The 21,267-nt window shown below is 42.4% G+C and overlaps 1 protein-coding gene across 1 annotated transcript in view; it reads left to right on the plus strand.

Moving 5' to 3' along the window:
* LOC128734731 (uncharacterized) overlaps nucleotides 1–21,267 on the plus strand; it is a 64,845-nt gene that overhangs the window by 39,781 nt on the left and 3,797 nt on the right. Inside the window, exons 5-7 of the mRNA XM_053829059.1 lie at nucleotides 8,703–8,745; nucleotides 8,803–9,223; nucleotides 9,283–10,005. Coding sequence (XP_053685034.1) covers nucleotides 8,703–8,745; nucleotides 8,803–9,223; nucleotides 9,283–10,005 — 1,187 coding nt within the window. The remainder of the gene's footprint in view (nucleotides 1–8,702; nucleotides 8,746–8,802; nucleotides 9,224–9,282; nucleotides 10,006–21,267) is intronic.

Raw genomic sequence — 21,267 nt, forward strand, 5'->3', positions numbered from 1 at the left:
TCAAATTCCGCATACATGCTTTAAATGACGAAGAAATGATGCCGTCAGTATGTTCATGAAAAAAAGTTATGTGGTTTCGAACAATAATATTTTTATTGTCGTAGGACTACGTGTTACCGCAGGGCGCCAATAACGGATAGCTCTTGTTGGATTTTTTAAACATAAGATGGTTGTAATGGTTGATTAATGATATTTAGTCAATTTCTAAAGCATTTACATTAATAATTTTCATATCGAAAAAGGGGCTCGATTTTGGCACGGTTTCGATTTTGGCAACATAGGCGACACGCATTTGTTGCCAAATTCGAAATCCTACTGTATTGTAGTTTCCAGCGTAATTAAAACTCCGGGCTCCTCTCAACAATTTTTTCTCCATCCCCAAACCGGAACTCCTGCATAACGCCATCCTCTTCATCATCGTTCCCAAATGCCTTCTCTTGTCTGTTATCAAGCCCACTATTCGAAGATAGTGGGATGCACATTTCATCTCCTTGTTTAATCGAGTGAAAGAGTTAAAAAATATTCCAAATTCTTTCCCGGCAAATCCTTTGATGGCAAGAATGCTCAAAAATGCTCAAAAAGCGTATTCTGATCAGAGCCCGGCATCGTCGAAACAAATAAATGAAGCTAACATTCCCTTACCTTCGCTTCATACATGAAGCAACTTGTTTCATTTGTTGAACAGAACGTTTCAAGCAAGCTTTCTTTTCTGACGTGTAGCCACAGTGAGCATGCGACCCTTGGCCTGGTTCTTCCCCCCAGCTAGCACCAACTCGTATATCAATGTACGAAAACTATCGTAAATATCTCCTAACAAACTCGAAATTGTAACTAAAGCTGGATAAAGTGGGATCAAGTTGATTTTTTTGTCGTATATAGTGATAATGACTGACATACATACGATTTTCAGCACAAAATCGTAGAGGAGTACGGAGCGACTCGCGCTTAATCGGATATTATCGTATATAAATACTTATATAATCGTAACGCTCAAAATTATTCGTAATCACGTATATCGCCTCCAAAATAGTACGGATATGCCAATTTTGCGCATGAAATACGATTTATTTAGCATGTATATCTGTATGTAATACAGCTGCTCGTCACGGGACATCAAGATCGTCATCGGGGATATGAACGCCCAGGTCGGTAGGGAAGAAATGTATAGACCGGTGGTAGGACCCCATAGCCTGCACACCGACACAAACGATAACGGCCAACGATGTATAAACTTCGCAGCTTCCCGAGGCCTGGTGATCCGAAGTACCTTTTTCCCGCGCAAGGATATCCACAAAGCCACCTGGAGATCACCTGACCAACGTACAATGAACCAAATTGACCACGTTCTCATAGAGGGCCGGTTCTTCTCTAACATCACGAACGTACGCTCCCGTCGGGGTGCGGATATTGATTCTGACCATTACCTAGTAGCAGTACATGTGCGCTCAAAGCTGTCCACCGTATACCGGACACGTCAAAGCCGCCCTCCTCGGCTGAACATCAGGTAGCTAGATAACCCACAAGCTGCCGAGAACTACGCGCGAGTACTGAATGAGGCACTGCCTTCTTCCGAGGAGTTAGGTGCTTCAAACCTCGAAGACGGTTGGGGCAGAATACGCTCGGCCATCGGAGAGGCCGCTACCGCGGCACTAGGTATTGAGCCTCGGAGTACACAAAATGATTGGTTTGATGGGGAATGCCAACAAGCGGTGGAGGAGAAAAAAACGCTTGGAAAAATTATCTAAGTATTGCCACTAGAGAGAACCTGGCCAAGTACCGACGAGCTAGGAACCAGTTGACCACGATCCTGAGGAGAAAAAAGCGCCAAAAGGAGGACAGAGATCGTGAAGAATTAGAACAACTATTCCGAGCTAATGACACGCGCAAGTTTTATGAGAAGGTGAACCAAACTCGGAAGGGCTACACACCGAAACCTGACATGTGTAGGGACGAGGGAGGGGGTCTAATTACAAACGAGCGCGAGGTGGTCGACAGGTGGAAGCAGTTCTTCGATGAACACCTCAATGGCGAAGTCGCAGAAGGAGGCGGAACGGAAATTAACCTAGGAGCGCCCATGGAAGATAGTGATGTCCTAGCACCTGATCTCCAAGAAGTCAAACGAGAAATCAGGTTGCTGAAGACCAATAAAGCCGCTGGGAAGGACCGCCTACCGGCAGAGCTTTATAAACATGGCGGGGAAACGCTAGCAAAGGCTCTACACTGGGTTATTTCGAGGATTTGGGAGGAGGAAAAGCTACCGGAGGAATGGATGGAAGGAGTGGTTTGTCCCATCTACAAAAAGGGTGATCGGCTAGACTGCTGCAACTATCGTGGTATTACGCTGGTAAACGCCGCCTACAAGGTACTCTCCCAGATCCTGTTACGCCGGCTGTCACCGATAGCCAGGGCTGTCATTCGCTCACACTATGCGCCCAATGTTCCAATATTATGCCTTGTCGCACAGAGCGATTCGGCAACACACCTCTACAGCTAATATGCACACAGCGTACGAGCGAAAGCGGAGTGGGAGCGAACAACAGCACTCGGTGAAAATCGCCCAGTGAGTGACAAACAGCACTTGGTGCTGCCCTTTGCCACACTCCGTGCGGAATTGCGCAAAAAAATTGTTTTTACAAATTTTCTGCCCTTTTAAAAGTGAAAATACACGCTGCACTGAACAACTAATATGGTCTATGTTAAGTTAGTACGGATCAGGCACCGCAACAGTAAAAATGCTTTTTTTAATCACACCACATCAACTGACCCAGCGCAGGGTGTACAATCCAGCCGCGCAGAGTGCGGCTCTTGGTGTGGTAAAGCACGCAGCAAATTTATCACTCTGCGTTTGCGGCTGCCTTTTCTTGGTGCGCGTAAAACACGAAAGAGCGTGTTTAGCAAAAGAGACACTGAAGGGAATTTGTGGGGGAACACACACCGCATGGCGAGTGTTGTGTTGTTTAAGAATGTGTGTCTTTTGGTCTGCGCTGCGGTTTATGCCACCTCTGCCGATAGCACAAGGTTTCGTAGGGAATTATCAGGCGGGTTTCATGGGGGCTCGCGCAACTACGGACCAAATGTTTACTATCCGACAGATCTTGCAGAAATGTCGGGAGTACAACGTGCCCACGCATCCCATCTTTATCGATTTCAAAGCAGCATACGATACAGTCGATCGAGACAAGCTATGGCAGATAATGCACGAATACGGTTTTCCGGACAAACTGACGCGACTGATCAGAGCTACATTGGATCGAGTGATGTGTTTCGTACGCATCTCTGGGACACTCTCGAGTCCCTTCGAGACGCGACGAGGGTTGAGACAAGATGACGGTCTATCCTGCATGCTGTTCAACATCGCTCTTGAGGGGGTGATCCGACGAGCGGGCATTGAAACGAGAGGCACGATTTTTACCAAGAGTAGCCAACTTCTAGGCTTTGCAGATGACTTCGATATCATAGCCAGGAACTTTGCGACGGCGGAGGCAATCTACGCCAGACTGAAAGCGGAGTCTAGGAGAATTGGGCTAAAAATAAATGCGTCGAAGACCAAATACATGAAAGGAAGAGGCTCAAAGCAAACAAATGCGCGCCTCCCACGGACGGTAACCGTTGACGGCGACGAACTAGAAGTGGTAGAAGAGTTCGTGTATTTGGGATCGCTGGTGACCGCGGACAACAACACTAGTAAGGAGATCCAGCGGCGCATCCAAGCGGGAAATCGGGCCTACTTTGCCCTTCGTAAAACGCTACGATCAGGAAGCATACGCCGCCGCACGAAGCTAACAATGTACAAAACCATTATTAGACCGGTAGTTCTTTATGGACTTGAAGCCGTGACGCTGCTTACGGAGGACATACGCGCCCTTGCCGTGTTTGAGCGGAAAGTGCTGCGGACGATATTTGGCGGAGTACAAACTGAAAGCGGAGAGTGGCGGAGGCGTATGAATCACGAGCTACAGGCACTGCTTGGGGAGACTCCCATCGTACATCTAGCGAAAGTTAGCAGGCTACGGTGAGGCGGACACGTCGTAAGGATGCCGGACGACAGTGCGACGAAAACGGTCCTCTTCAACAACCCAACCGGCACCAGGAACAGGGGGCCCAACGTGCACGATGGCTCGACCAGGTCGAAAGCGATTTGCGACTTCTGAGACGACTAGGAAATTGGCGACGAGTGGCCCAAGACCGAGTTGAATGGAGACGAGTGCTTGAAACAGCACGAGCCACCCCGGCTCTATGCTGCTGAAGAAGAAGAAATCTGTACGTAATACTGATTTTTACCTTTTTTATACATATGAAAATGCTAGCTGGGCCATCTGTCACTCTCTGGCATTCGGCATCAAACTTGCTTTTACGCTGTCCTCCACGTGTCGTGCCTATCACCTCTCTCACAGTTCTTTCAATGGTACTATGGAGGTTCTTCCACAGCTCACTTATATCTTCTTTCTTTTCATCCTGCTGTTCTGCGATTCATTGATCAAATTTCTGGCATATTTCACTGCCACGCCATCTGTCATCAATCGCTGGATGTCGAAACGCAATGTCTTCTCAGTACGAGCCTTCGCCGTAGACCGTATATCGATGACATCCTAAAGGTGTCGACCGTCAATCAAGACATGATCAATTTGAAATCTAGAGTCTGCATAGCCTCCAGGTGTGATTTTGAATATTCAAACGTAGAGAGTAGGTACTACAGATTCCTTCGGCCACTACTATCACTGATTGACAGATGAAAGCTATATCTTCCAATGACAAGACGGAAAAATCCCTTCCTTCCGATATGCGCATTTGCTTCTCCGATGATTATTTTGGACACTCTCCATACGTCTTCTTGAGTCTCTCGTCAAAAATACTATATTAACAATATAGTTCACTTCTCTATAATCCTGAAAACACGACTACTAGCGTCATTGCTGCATAAAAGGTTACCAAAGTACACCGTAAATTGAACACGTCTATCGGAAACAACTCAACTTTCAGTATAGAGTTCAGTCATTTCTAGATAGAATTAACAAAAGGGCGAATGTCACAAATGTAACCCAAACGAATGAGTTATTTTCTGCTGGACCAGTATAAGAAAATCAGCTCTCGCTCGGTTTGTTCACGTTTGCCACATTCTCTGGTTTGCTGGCCCATTGCTTAGACTGACAAAATAAAGCAGATAGCATTTAAACAATCGGTATCATTACAAACCATTTCGCCGAATACCATTTTGCGGAACACCAATTCGCGGTTGACTATAACGCGGAATATAAAGTTTCGCAGAATACCATTTCGCAAAAACCTTACGCGGGATGTACCATTTCACGGAAAATCTTTCCGTAGAAAGTACCATTTCGCAGGATGCCCCAACTGAAGGAAAGTAAAGAGGTCAGTAGATCTAGAAAAATAAATAAACCTAGATAGAGGTGATCTCTGGGGGGCTGCCACCCGCCACTGCGGGCCACTGCCGACGCTTCCGACGGCAGGTCGCCGGCAATACTCCTGGCCTGTGTCCGTCTCGCCCTGAATCATCTAATGTTACTATTGATAGTTTCTAGTGGTCTTGTTATTGACTAATGTTTTATGAAAGACTCTCGTATTTCTCGAATTCGATTAGTTTTTGAGTTTCGCAAAAATTTCTGTTTTATTTGTATGAGAGTCCATATCCCCCTACCACAGGGGTGAGAGGTCTCTATCAGAAAATAAATTCAAGGCTCCAAAATCTCCCACATGCCAAATTTGGTTCCATTTGCTTGATTAGTACTCAAATTATAAGGAAATTTATATTTCATTTGTATGGGAGCCCCCCCCTGTTAAAGTGGCGAGGGGTCCTAATTCACCAAAGAAAAAACTTCTGCCATCTGAAACTCCCACATGCCAAATTTGGTTCCATTTGCTTGATTAGTTCTCGAGTTAAAAGGAAATTTGCATTTCATTTGTATGGAAGCCCACCCTCTTAAAGGGAAGATAAGTCATAACTCGTTTTCTAAAGAGGAGAGGGGTCTCAATTCACCAAAGAAAAAAATCTTGCCTCCAAAACCACTTACATGTCAAATTTGGTTCCATTTGCTTGATTAGTTCTCGAGTTATGAGGAAATTTGTATTTCATTTGTATAGGAGCCCCCTCTCCTAAAGTGGCGAGGGGTTCTAATTCATCAAAGAAAAAAATTTTGCCTCCGGAAACACCTACATGCCAAATTTGGTTCCATTTGCTTGATTAGTTCTCGAGTTATGAGGAAATTTGTATTTCGTTTGTATTGGAGCCCCCCCTGTTAAAGTGGCGAGGGGTCCTAATTCACCAGACAAAATATCGTTGCCCTCGAAAACTTTCACCTGCCAAATTTGGTTCCATTTGCTTGGTTAGTTCTCGAGTTATGAGGAAATTTGTATTTCATTTGTATAGGATCCCCCCTCCTAAAATGGCGAGGGGTCCCAATTCATCATAGAAAAAAATTTTGTCTCCAAAAACACCCACATGCCAAATGTGGCTCTATTTGCTTGATTAGTTCTCGAGTTATGAGGAAATTTGTATTTTATTGGTACAGGAGCCCCCCCTCTTAAAGTGGGGGCCCTAATTCACCATAGAAAATATTCTTGCCCTCGAAAACCTTCACATGCCAATTTTGGTACCATTTGCTTGATTAGTTCTCGAGTTATGAGGAAATTTGTATTTCATTTGTATGGAAACCCCCCTCTTAAAGGGGAGAGGAGTCCCAATTTACCATAGAATAAATTCTTGTCACCAAAAATACCCACATGCCAAATTTTGTTCTATTTGCTTGATTAGTTCTCGAGTTATGCAGAAATTTGTGTTTCATTTGTATGGGAGCCCCCTCTCTTAGTGGGGGGAGGGGTCTCTAACCATCACTAAAACCTTTCCAGGCCCCAAAAACCTCTACATGCAAATTTTAACGCCGATTGGTACAGTAGTTTTTGATTCTATAAGGGACATCCCGACAGACAGACAGACCGAAATCCATTTTTATATATAAAACAATCGGATTGTCTCAACCAGCAGCTGTCTACCCTATATCTTGAACTCGTTTGTTGTGAAGGTCTGATAACATGTATAGTTAATAATGTGAATTTCGAAATAACAAAATAATCCACAAAGCCTTTGTGACATAGTCCATTTGGCAACTGAAACTAAACCGATCGTCGATCATCACATCTGGATACTTGAGTACTTGCTTCAAAACTATGATGCACTCTTCAACAGCAATTTATGTCTGTTACACTGCTTGGCAGTAGCTGACTTGCATCATTGCTTCGGTCCTTGCACCCAGTTATCTATCATTACCGACAGTTACCGACAGTAAGATGACGTTCACAGAGCCAATACTCTATACTCATTTGGACAGCTTTAGAGTCTGTATACCATTGTACATCCCATTCCGGTGCGTTGAAGCGATGTTGGAGCCTTGAGAAACTTTCGCATTATATTCTGAAAATAACTCTTCTTGCACAGGTAGTCAAGGACTCTCGTTCTATGAAACTACAGCTTCCCAACTGATGGTATTTTCTACTTCAATCATTATCACCGCGCATTACCGATCGCCCCTGCACTTTTGGTTGGCCGCCTTTTCGTCTTTTTCTAGTCTGCATCAACCACTGAATTCCATGTTCAGAATCCAAATTTCATCTTCGACAGATCGTACGCGCTTTCTGTAAACTTTGTCAACCTATCGAGAATTACCTTTTCCAAAGATTTTCGAGTGCATTTTGCAGGCCATTGATCCATCGTCGTCGTCGTCATCTACAGTATTGAACTGGAATGGCTCGAACTGTTTCTAGCAGTCGCCTCGATGTTGTGTCACACGTCGCCAATTCCCCAGGCGTCTTGGAAGTCGCAAATAATTTTCGATTAATCAAGCCATCATGCACAGCCACGTTGCACGTTGAGCCCGTCTGTTGTTGGTGTGGTGGAGAACCAAAAGCGTTTTTGTTGCACTGTCATCCGGCAACCTTACGACGTGTCAGGCCACAGTAGCCAGTGTAGAATTTCCCGAAGGCCTTCGCAGCAATACTAACCTATGTACCTTTTACATGTCTGCTCAGGTCAATTCTGCAGTGCCGTTCTGAACATATCCGGGAATTCTTAAATTGCACATGTTAGGGATATTTTACCGTGATACAGCGCCAGCGCTATCTTAATGTTGAGGCCTCTTGCAAAAGCTACGCGTTCTTTATTAGACACCTGTACACAGTCATGATCATGACGTTGTACCTTTCGTCGATGTACGGTGTTGGATCGTTGCCTCGGAAAAAGTCCTTCTAAGCGTCATCCCAGGAATTGACAATAGGACCACGGCACAGCACTATATAGCAGTTCAGCTCAGTTTCTTCCATTTTATCTCCCTTGTCGATGCGCCTTTTGGAACATTAACCTACGCTCTTCTTAGCAGAGCAGCATGTAAACTCGTCTTCTTGCTCTGAGACAATTACTGCGAAGGCTGTTGTGTTGTTCCACCAATAAGCTAGTCGCCGTTGGTTCTTCTGTTGCAATGGTTCCTATATTGAAGTTCATAGCCGTCTAGTCTATACCGACTATGTTAAATTAGCTGACCAATAAAAATCAAACTTCACAGAACTACAGCATTTTAGCGATAGATCACTTCGAAAAAAAACTGCATGAGAAAAGCCAGTGTGCATACTCAAAAAATTAAAAAATATAATCGAATTCGATTTATCATGTTATAACAGATTCTTTATTCTTTTAGGTCAACGCAGCCTCAATCGAGCTGGAATCGATTCAGGACTGAGGTTAGATAATTTTTGCATAGTTTATAGCAGCTTTAAACATATATCGTCTCTTTACAGCGAACAGGGAACGAAGGTCATTAAAACAACCCATACATACTCATCAACGGGTGGCAAGCAGCCGGTATCACGAGAGCTGGTTTTCGATTCACCCGGTAGTTACGAAGTGCGTCAATCACGCTCACGACAGCGCAGCCCATCGTACGAGAATTCCTCATCCACGGTGAAAAATGTATCCTACAGTTCCGATAATAGCGGAATCTACGGTGGAATTAATCGCTCCCGAACCGTTACTCCGGTTCGATCCGAGCAGTATTACACTGAAACGCGCACCGTTTCGCCCAGTTCGGATCTGGTCCCGCGCAATGTACACTACAACGAAACGATCACGACGGACACAATACCGGCCTCCAAGGCGCTGGCCAATATCCCTCTGTCCGACAACATTTTACCACGACCGAATACTAAAGTGACCACAACCGTGAGAATAGTTGACCGTTTAAAAGTTGGCAGTCATATTAATTTCTCTTCTTCTTTAAGGTCCGCACTTACACATACGAACTACCACCGGACAGCGAGATAAACCAAACCCTCTCGTACCGCAATGATTCGTTTAACCAGACTACCAACACCTTGCCAGCTGGGTATCCGGAGCGCGATTTGTCGCCTACACAACACGTGAATCCTAGCACAAAAACTATTCTGGTTAAGAATGAAACCATTAACACATCGAACAATGTCCAGGAATATCCAATACCTACAATGCTAGACCACCAGCTTCCACCTAACACAGCCAAAACCATTTACTACAAAAAGGATACCAAACAGTCGACCACCAATTACTATCCGGAGCACCCGAACGGCCCATATCCGACCAATTTCCAAGCAATCGAGGGTCCTCCCATTGGAGATCATCCTCCACCACGACCAATCAAGTACACCGAAAGCCCTACCTATCCGCCAGGACAGAACACATACATTTACCGTGAGGAACGTACCAATACCAACAACAATCGTTACGGATCACCCGTTCCCATTGTGGAATACCCGGACCGGCACGGAACTTATCCACGGGATCCGCAACCGACGACGGTAACGTACAAGTACAGCTCGACGACCACAAACGCTACCAGAAACGTTTATCCACCACCGGACGAACGGGAACCGCTGCTGCATCCGTTCCCAACCGATGGACTTCCACCCAGTGAAGTCGATGGTGCGCCACCAAAGAGGGTAGATGATCTGATGGCGACACTCGGAGAGGTATGTCAATTTTCAAATAGGTCCATTAGTAGTAATTGGCTTCATAAGATTACTTAAAGCAGACTTAAAACAAAATTTAAATCCAATTCTTAATGAAATGCAATTATTGCACAATTCGTAGTGTTCGTACCTTTTCTTACCGTTTTTTTAATGTTAAATGTAATTTGACAACAACATCGGCTATACAACTTCATTATCCATCGAACGTTACGATTTCCTGTAAATGAACGTGTTTTAAAGCGTAATTATAAATTTTCTTACATGTTTTACCAAACGATTTTCTTGTCAAAATTATTAAGAAAGTACATTTACAAAATAAGCTTTCACCGAACGTTAGATGCAAATAAATATGTTCTGTGGAATTCGCAGCATTGATAGAAATTTACTACACTCAATAAGTGAATAAAATTTGGCCTTTAGAACACAAATTGCGATAAATTCGTAAATTCAATCATTGGAACAACGTAGGTCACTCCTTCCAATTTTATTGCACACTTGTTTTCCTTATCGTAACCCCTGTTTTTCTGCAACGCGCATTTGACAGTTCATATCTCTGTGGTGTTGCCTTTTGTTTATGAAGACAAGCGGTGGCAGCCATAGTTTTTCGTATTGCACATTTTCCCGTTTTTCACCGCTAATTGCGAGATTTCCAGGACCATAATGTATGCTAAGGTAATCCCAAAGTATGTGTATCACTTACATACACACGCTCTGTACAGTAATAAAACAACTTGGTAATAATGCCAATGTAATAATGAGGAAAAGTCGAAAAGGGCGTGAGGTGTGCAATAATAAGATTTGAAGGTTTTTTTGGTGTGCAATAATTGGGTGCAGAGTTGTTATGCAAAAAACGTATTTTACTTGGTTTGTGTAAGAAATTCCACACAGATAGCTATGGAAACCTATTTTATATTAGTCTATCGGCATAGTAATCGGGTTTGCCAAAAAAATCTGCTTTCATTTTTTTTTTAAATCATCAAACAGCTATAGACGAGTGCTTGACTGTGCAACAATTGGCAATTTAGTCTACGTTTTTCAATTCTGCCTAGCACAGGATGTGACACGTGACTTCTTATTCTTCTTTATTTTGTATTGGCGATTCCCTTTCTTTACTAAAATTTACTACGGAAACGAAAAGTGTTTCCAAGAATGCGGCTGCAGTTCATGATAGAAGCCACTTTCCTAGTTGATCAGTAATTATACAAAAATGGATCCAATCTGGCTGAATTACACTTACATTTCAGTTAAGTTTGTTTTATATCAACACGCCACGATAAACAGACTCTTAGGCTGTGAACCATTTCGCAAAATTTTTAACTTTTTGGTTAAAATGTGACAGTTCGATGGTTTTTTACCTTCTGTTGAAAATAACCCTGCTCGGGAGCATGGTTAGTTTTGACCTTGGTTTTGACAGTTCGATGGTTCGCTTCTGAGAGCCAATGAGATATGCACAGGTGAGGAAGAGAGCTTCGACGTGTTTCACTGATTTTTCGTTGGATTTTTTTTACATTGGTATGATGCTTATCGCATAATAAATTTGTTCAAACAATCCGGGTTGAAATGAGATGAATTTTATCTATCAAATAAAAGCAAATGAACATCAAAAATTCATCCAATTTTAACTCGGACAGAATATACAATATTTTCATCCTCACCTTATATGCTCTCATTGAACAAAAAACTATCGATCCGTCAAATATGAAATGGTTCGCATTCTGAACTGATTTTAACCACTCAAGGAGAAATAACCATCGAACTGTCAAATTTTAACCAAAGAAGTAAAAATTTCGCAAAATGGTTCACAGCCTTAAAAACCTAGTAATGTGAAAAACTTGATGGTTTCAGTGTTCGCTGTGGTTTCCAGCAACACTTTTGCGCTTCCCTTGTGAATTCTTGTGTCTACAATTGCACGCATGAAATCAGCCTATCAAGCAGCTGGCTTTTTTGACAGCAGCTTGACTCTTTTGCGATACAACGTGTCACGACCTATCCTAAAGTTTTACTATAAATTGGTTACAATTTCACAAAGCATACTATTGTAACTATTTCTATTACTATATGTAACTATTGTATTTTAACTTATGATTATTGTAAGTAATTGTAATTCAGGTAGGGTTGTCTAACCGGTAGTACAATCGTCATCATCAGCAGCCTAGAGGCTCGTGCTGTTTCAAGCAGTCGTCTCCATTCAACTCGATCTTTCAATTTACTCGGTTGTGGGCTACCAAGCTCCAATTCTTTGGACACAGAGTACTCTTCTCCAGATCTCGCTCCATCTGGTCTAACCATCTTGCTCGCTGCGTTCTTGGTCGTCTTGTTCCTGCTCCTGCACGCCACCAAAGATCGTTCTTAATACTCGTCTTTCGAAAACTTCGAGCACTCACAGCTTCTCCTAGAGCATAATCCACGTAGTCCATGCCCGTAGAGAACAATCGATCTAATGAGCGTCTTGTACAGGATGCACTTCGTACGGGGGCTCAGTTTGCTCGACCGCAATTGCTTATGAAGCCCATAGTAAGCACGATTTCAAGGACGATGTTGAACAGGATGCAAGATAAGCCGTCGGCTTGTCTCAACTCTCGCCGCGTCTCAAAGGAACTCGAGAGTGTCCCCGAAATGCGCACGAAACACAGCTCTGATCAATAGCGTCAGTTTATCCGGAAACCCATGTTCATGAATTATCTGCAACATCTGGTGTCGATCAACTGTATCGTATGCTACTTTGAAATCAATAAACATGTGATGTGTGGACACTTTTGTAAGATCTGTCGGATGGTAAAAGTTTGTTCCGTAGTTGTGCAAACCCCCATCAAGCCCGCCTGGCCCGCCTACGAAGCCCTGTGCTATCGGTTAGCCGGCGTTACAAGATCTAGGAGATTACCTTATGGGCGGCGTTTACCAGCGTTGTACCGCGATAGTTGCAGCGGTCGAGCCGATGACCGGTAGTAGCGGAGTACCGATACCGATAATACCTGCAAATTTTTGGATGTCAAAATCCCGGTTTTAGAACGACAGAAAACCGGTATCGTCGATATTGTTCTTCTTTCGATATCTTTTAAAAAAAATTTCCAAAAATATAGGGCACACATAGGATTTAGGAAGTACTAAGATAGTTAAGATATGATAAGATAAAATAATATAAGATAACATAAGATAAGATATGATAAGATAAGGTAAGATGAGATAAGATAACCAATATCTGCGATCCACAGGACCTGAAAGAAGAAGTTGTGCTTGAATTTGGTTATGATTGGCCACTCTTATAGCTTGGAGCATTGTACAAACTTAATAATCGTTACTGCAACGACCCTCCCTTACCTAATTTTACGCTTTCTGCTTCACGTCTTGTTTCGCCTTGGAGGTAATATCTTACTTTCTTACTTTAGCAGCCGAGAGCCGGGGTGGCCCTTGCCGTATCAAGAATTCCTCTCCATTGTACTCGGTCCTGGGCACCTCGTCGCCAATTCGTTGCGCGTCTCGACACACGCAAGTCGGCTTCAACCTGGTCGAGCCATCTAGCACGTTGGACCCCTCTATTCCTGGTGCCGGTGGGGTTCTCAAAGAGAACGGATTTCACTGCACAGTCGTCCGGCATCCTTGCGACGTGGCCGGCTCACCGTAGCCTCCCAACTTTCGCCAGGAATACGATGGGAATCTCTCCAAGCAGTGCCTGTAGCTCGTGATTCATACGCCTCCGCCACTCTCCGCTCTTCGTTTGTACTCCGCCAAAAATAGTCCGCAACACCTTTCGTTCAAATATGGCTAGTGCACGTATTTCCTCTGTAAGCAAAGTTACAGTCTCAAGTCCGTAGAGGACTACCGATCTGATTAGCGTTTTGTACATCGTCAGCTTTTTACGGCGGCGTATGTTCCCAGATCGAAGCATCCTGCGGAGGGAAAAGTAGGCTCGATTTCCAGCTTGAATGCGTCGTTGGATCTTCTTACAACCACTTCCAGTTCATCACCATCAATAGTCACTGTCCGTGGGAGGCAAACGTTGCTTTCTCTGGAGCCTCTTTCTACCATATATTTGTTTTTCGACGCATTGATTTGTAACCCTATCCTCCTAGCCTCCGATTTAAGTCTGGCGTATATTGTCTCCGCCGTTCCAAAGTTTCTAGTAATAATGTCGAGGTCGTCTGTGAAGGCTGCGAGTTGGCTACTCTTGCTAAAGATCGTTCCTCTCGTTTCGATGCCCGCTCGCCGGATCACAGCTTCAATACCGATACGGAATAGCATACAGGACAGTCCATTCCCTTGCCGCAACCCTCTGTGCGATTCGAAAGGACTCGAAAGTGTCACCGAAACGCGCACGTAGCACATCACTCACTCCAGAGTAGCTTTAATCAGCCACGTCAGTTTGTCCGGAAAACCGTGCCCGTGCATAATCTGCTATAGCTGTTCTCGTTCAACTGTATCGTATGCTGCCCTGAAATCCACGAAAATATGATGTGTGGGCACGTTGTATTCCCGACATTTTTGGAGGATTTGTCGGAGAGTAAAAATTTGAACCGTAATCGCTCGAGCCCCCATAAAACCCGCCTGATACCTACGAAAAAATACCCTACGAATTCTCTTGCTATTGGCGATAGACGGCGCAACAAAATCTGGGAGAGCACCTTGTAGGCGACGTTGACCAACGTAATGCCACGGTAATTACAGTAATCTAGCCGGTCACTCTTTTTGTAGATGGGACAGACTACACCTTCCATCCGCTCCTCCTCCCAAATCCTAAAAATTATTCAATGAAGTGCCGCTGCTAGCGGTTTTTGGCCTTTTTGTAGAGCTCTGCCGGGAGTCGATCATTCACGGCGGTTCTATTATTCTTAAGCTGACGGATTTCTCGCCGGATCTCTTCGAGATCGGGAGCCGGTACGCTGTTGTCGTTTGTAGGCACTCCGAGCTTAACTTCCATTGCGTCTCCTGCTGCTATATCGCCGTTGAGTTGCTTCCACCTGTCGACCACCTCGCGCTCGTTTGTGATTAGATCCCCTTCCTCGTCCCTACACATGTCAGGTTTAGGTGTGTAGCCCTTACGAGTTTGGTTCGCTTTCTCGTAAAACTTACGCGTGTCATTAGCCCGGAATAGTTATTCTAGCTCCTCACGTCCTCCTTCTGGTGCTTTTTCCTCCACAGGATCGTGGTCAAAACATTCCGCGCTCGACGGCACTTGGCCAAATGCTCTCTCGTGGATATGCTTAGATGATTTTTCCAGGCTCATTTTTTCTCTCTATCGCTTGTTGGCATTCTCCGTCAAACCAATCATTTCGTGCACTCAAGGTTTCCACTCCTAGCACCGCGGTTGCGGCCTCGTTGACGGCCGAACGTATCCTACTCCAGGAAGGCAGAGCTTCATCCAGTACGCGCGCGTAGTTTTTGGCAACTGGCTGGTTGTTTAGCTGCAGAATGTGTAACCGAGGAGGGCGGCTTTGTCGCGAAGTATAAACCGTCGATAGTTTTGAGCGCACGTGTACTGCTACTAGGTAATGGTCCGAGTCGATATCCGCTCCCCTTAGGGAACGTACGCTGGTTATGTTCGAGAAAAACCGGCCCTCGATGAGAATATGGTCGATTTGGTCCGAAGCTTCGAAATTAGTTGGTCAGGTGAACTCCAGGTGGCTTTGTGGATATCTTTGTGGGGAAAGAAAGTGCTTCTGACCACCAAGTCTCGGGAAGCTGTAAAGTAAATGCATCACTGGCCGTTAGCGTTCGTGTCGGTGTGCAGGCTATGAGTCCCGATCACCGGCCTATACATTGCTTCCCTGCCGACCTGGGCGTTCATATCCCCGATGACGATGACGGAGGTAAAATCACATTTCATATAAAACCGTTCTAAAAATTAAGTAAATTCCAAAACTACGCGTTAGAATCGATGCGTTCACACATAAATTCCGGAAATCGTGTAAAAAATTGCGTAATTTTTGAAACTAGGGTAAAAAATCACATGAAAATAGTCGCGTAAAAACCATGTAAAAAGCGACTTAAGTGATAAGATGATTTCAAGTTACGCAACATATGTTACAAAACCTTTTTATTAGTTATGCTATGAAAATTAAGTGCACAAGGAGCCTTATTGTAGGCTACTAACCGGCAAATTCTCATCGATCCCAGAGAATCTGTTGGCGAAATCACCCGTCGAGAGCATTGAAGGTGTTGGTGTTGTTGACCGTTACATACGGAACTTCAGCTGCCTCATTTCTCGCTGTGAGATCGCTTATCCAGTTAGTCCGTGACGAGAGTAAGAAGTATCCGGAAGCGGCTGAAGTGACCTGTAGGGGAACTGTGGGTAAAATGAACAGGGGGGGTAAAATGAACAGGCAGCCAAATTCCCAGTAAACCGATTAAAATCTGTTCCAGAGCAAAAGGTATCTTCTCCTAGAAGTATTTCAAGCTGTTTGAGACAATATGTGGTGATCATAACCTTTCCAATGTGAAAAAACCCGAATTAATCCACCTAGCGGCGTGACCTAGCCTTTCTACTGCCACAATTATCATTATTTAATTTCTCAGGAACTTAATTGTTATATTAGACTATATTTTAAAATATCCGTTCCGTATTCCTCAAAATCCTTATTTGCCAGTAAAATTCACAACGTATTGTGTAGAATAATTATATTTTCTTTCCTTGGGTACGTAAATACATGTAAGCGTCATTTACGTTACTTGATGAACACCTTATTTAGTTTTATAATATTTATAGAAAAATAATGTAAACACAAAAAATAATTTTTACAGACTTGAATGAATATGTATAGAAAATTAGAAATTAACCCTCTAACGGGTCTACAGACGGCCTTAACTTTCGGGCTTCAGAGCCACATACGAAACTTGTTTTGAATTGATAATATGAAGTATTTGTTCATAGCAGATTTTTTGATATTTTGATATTAATACCATTCATTCAAAAGTTAGCATCTTTGAAAAACAAGAGTTCAGAAAAATTATTATTATATTTCACTTTTGAAGAAAAAGGATATCTACAACAAAATGATTGATCTCAAAATTTTACTATTGGTTTGCTTGGCTTCAATTTTGCAATATATCTGAGTTAGAAAAAAATTACTGGAAACGATATGGATATGGATATGGAAACGAGAAATGGAACTATTTCTTAGCTAGCACTCCTTCAGATAATTATTTTTGCATGAAAATCAAAACTTAAGCTTCTTTTGAATGTACTTTCATGAAAAGATAGTCATTAGCTTGATCGCATCGTTTTTACAATGTTAGAGGGTTAGGAAAACAAGATGAGGTCGAAAAATAGTGCAAAAGCTGCGCCATAAACATGCTTGAGAATAGGAAATACGATCGATATGATTCCCAGTGCTTGTCTTTTTTTTATTTATTTATTAAAACATGATACATGACATAAGACATCTGTCCTTTAAAATATCACTAACGAAAACAAATCTTACAAAATTTCTACCGTGCAACGTTTACTTCCTATTTTTCATATAACATTTCTAAGCTCTAGTATCTATGGATTGAAAAGAGCATCTATTGATGCGCAGAATTTGTTTGGAATTTGTACAAATTTATTTGGAAAAATCAACTCACTAGTATTTTTGATTCTATACACCACTATACCTACATGCTTAAATAAACTGCTTTTCTTCGCTTTTTGCTTTTCTTGTACAATTCTGAGTAACAGCAAGTGAAGAAAATGACAATTGAAATCTGAAATCAAAGAAAAGAAAAAACTTTTCGATTGAATCCCACTATTTAATATTTATTTGCAACAGATACGTAGTTCACCTACGACGTGCAGGCTTCATCAGTGTCTTATTTCAAAGCGTATACGTATCTGTCGCGAATAAATATTAAATAGTGGAATTTAGTCGGTAAAAGTTTTTTCTTTTCTTTAATTTCAGAGTTCGTATTCCACTAATAGGCTTCAAAAACTTCAGACAATTGACATGTTTCTCACTTTTCTTCAATGTCATTGCAAATTTTAAAATTGCAAATTGTCATCACATACATACATACATACATACATACATACATACATACATACATACATACATACATACATACATACATACACACATACATACATACACACATACATCACACACATCTCATACATTGAATACAATCAACATTTGATTGATATGTTTTGATTTCACACGTTTTAACGGTTTAATATACGGTGCTTAAGTGTTAAAGTTTGAATAACTTTTGAATGAAGCGTCCGATTTTAAATAACTCGGTTTCGTTTGATAGATCTCAGCAGTAATTTTCAAATAATCATAAAATGTGTGATGTTTTTCATTAAATTAATGCTTATATGTTACATAAATATGTTTTAAATACTATTTTTTCACATTTCTTTATGTAACTTTCAAACTACAAGTCCAATCGTCATGAAATTTGGAAGTTAAGGGTTTGCAAGGCTCCTCTTTCATATGCAATCAATTTTGTTCAAATCGGTTAAGAGACCTATGAGATAATGAAGTCCCATATTTTTCGTATTTTTATACATAACTTTTGAACTAAAAGTCCGATCAGTATGAAATTCAATAGCGACCAATGGGACACCTAGACCTTTCATTTGACACTAAGAACATTAAAATCGGTCCAGCCATCTCCGAGAAAAGTGAGTGAGATTAAAAGCGTCACATACACACACACACACACATACACACACACACACACACACACACATACATACACACACACAGAAAATGCTCAGTTTTCGAAACTGAGTCGAATGGTATATAACATTCGGCCCGCAGGACCTTCTTTCCATTTCCGGTTTTCCAAGTGATTTCTATACCTTTATACTATATATTTATATAGTAGAAAGGCAAAAATTGAAAAAGTAAAAAATATTTGCTGAAATCTGACGCCGATGGTAATTTCCACTATTAGTAAATAAGCTATTTTGGCGAAACAAATTAAATTTCGACTACTGGTATCATTTAGTGTTGTTTGCTTATCACTATCCTGCGGGTCTGTCGAAAAATCCAAATATTTTTATCAACTATTTGTTTATAATAAACACTTGAAAACAATTGGTGTTTTGGGGGTAAAATGAACACCTCACTATGGGGGCAAAATGAACAGTGTATATCATGATGTTTTACTTTTCATTTATCAGCAGCTACGAAATAATTAAAATTCAAGCAACGAAAATGATCGAGTCTCTCGAAAAATGACGAAAAATGACCGAGTGCTGGAAAATCCTGCGAGCTAAAAGTCAAGCATTGTATGAACGTGGGGAAGATACATTATGTTAACTTTGTGGAATCCCATTTTAATTCCAACAGCCCTGTTAAATTCCTACGGCTTATGTAGAACAATGATAATGTAAAATAATGTTTAATTTATCCAAACTGCATGTTAACTTTAGTTTTCTATGACATGTTCATTTTGCCCTCACTGCATGTTCATTTTACCCACATGAAAAAAATTAGGCTCGAATGTTACGCTTTCGAAAACGAGGAATTTTTCATGACACATAGTCCTTTTTTAAACATCTTTATATATTGCTACGTGGAATATGAATCCAGCTTTCAATTCATATAGTGCGATCAGCATTTGGTTGGTTCCTGGGGGAGAAAATGGCGAAATTGCTAAGGGTGTTCATTTTCCCCCCAGTTCCCCTAACCGTTGGTTACAATTTATATTTTAGCTCCGCCAAAATCCAAAATGTTGTCCCTAGTTGCTCAGTTTATTCCTATATCCTAAGTCCACCTCTGAGCAAACTTTGACAGAAGGAGTGGTAGCTCTCTAAGTCTTTGGATGCAGAGGCCACTCACGGAGGAAAGTTTACTCAAAAGTAGATGTTTTGTAAAAGCATTCCTCTCCGGGAGAGCTGTCAACGATGTGGGTGATAACCTTCCAAGTCTGCGGACGGATGGATGATTCACATGGGAAAGCTTTACCGAGAGGTAGAATGCAGATGGCTGTTTGAGTGATAGCACGCCAAGCCTGGCGCGGTTTACGTCCTGGGCGGAGTGGTCATTCTAACAAAGAAGCTTTCACTGAATTCACCACGGTCACTCACAGCAATATGGGTGATATCACGCCAAGCCGGGCGCGGTTTGCGTCTTGGCGGAGTGGTCACCAATATTTGTAAGCTTACAGATACAAAGGAAAAGACGAATCTGGCATTCAAAGCCACGGTGCAAAATCACAAGAAGGGTTACCATTACAATGGGGCATTGTTGGCGTTCGGGAAAAATTCGTTCCCGAACCTCAACTGACAGATCCTTTAAAAGGCTCAGCTGTTATGCTGAAATAATTGGATTCTGTCGCAACAGCGAACGACAGTAAGTCGCGTAAAAAGTTTTCATTTTACCTAAAAATAATAGTGGTGCAAAGTGAGTACTCTCTACAAGAATAGAGAACAAAAGTCTTTCTCAGTAAAAAGTAGTGTTCAGAAAGTGCTAAGAAAAGTAAAAAGCGACGACACAACAGAAACTACAGTTAAAAGTTATAAAAAGATAAACGAAAAGGTCCTCGAGGGACCTTTTTATCTTGATTCCTGATACATTCCACCGAAGGCGACGTTTGAACCGGAAGGTTATTTAGGAGTGCTTGTTCCGGCGAACAATACGTCATCCGGTACCTCTGTTGAGGACAGTTTTGTTCCGGCCAATAATACGTTAGCCATTGCCTTGGTTGAGGATAGTTTTCGTTCCGGCTAACACTACGTCAGCCATTGCCTCTGTTGAGGATAGTCTTTGTTTTGGCCAACAATACGTCAGCCATTGCCTCTGTAGAGGACACCGTTTATTCCAGTAATCAATACGTCCGCCATTGTGGCGATAGACCATAGATGCCATTGCTACGCGAGGCCAGCGTAGGCGGTGGTAGGCTGATCAGGGATCGGCATTTGCTGAAAAGAACCGTACGTGAAACCAGCGCTACGCCGGCGAGCGTAGGAGATGACGCGCCAATCAGGGATCGGCATTTGATGAAAATTCAACGCTGTCCGGCCGTGAAACGACCTGTATAAAAATAACCATCCGTAACACCAGCATGATAAGTAGATAAATTTAAGCCAAAACTTAGTAATTAAGAGGAAACTGACGAGTGTACGGGAGGGAAATAAACCAAAAAATTCTAATTCAATCTGTATTCCTCAAGACGCAGAGATAGCTCCATCCTTCACCATTTCGTGATTTCGTGAATCCACTTAGTTCGACTCGAAAGGAGTTAGTTGTCGTTTTGCTAATCGTGGTTTAAGGTTCACTTTAGTATAGCGTTTTGAGCCAATAGCATGGATTGGCCTGTAATAATCCTTCTTCTGGTGTT

Source organism: Sabethes cyaneus, chromosome 2, assembly GCF_943734655.1.
Source record: "Sabethes cyaneus chromosome 2, idSabCyanKW18_F2, whole genome shotgun sequence".
Classification (NCBI taxonomy): Eukaryota; Metazoa; Arthropoda; class Insecta; order Diptera; family Culicidae; genus Sabethes; species Sabethes cyaneus.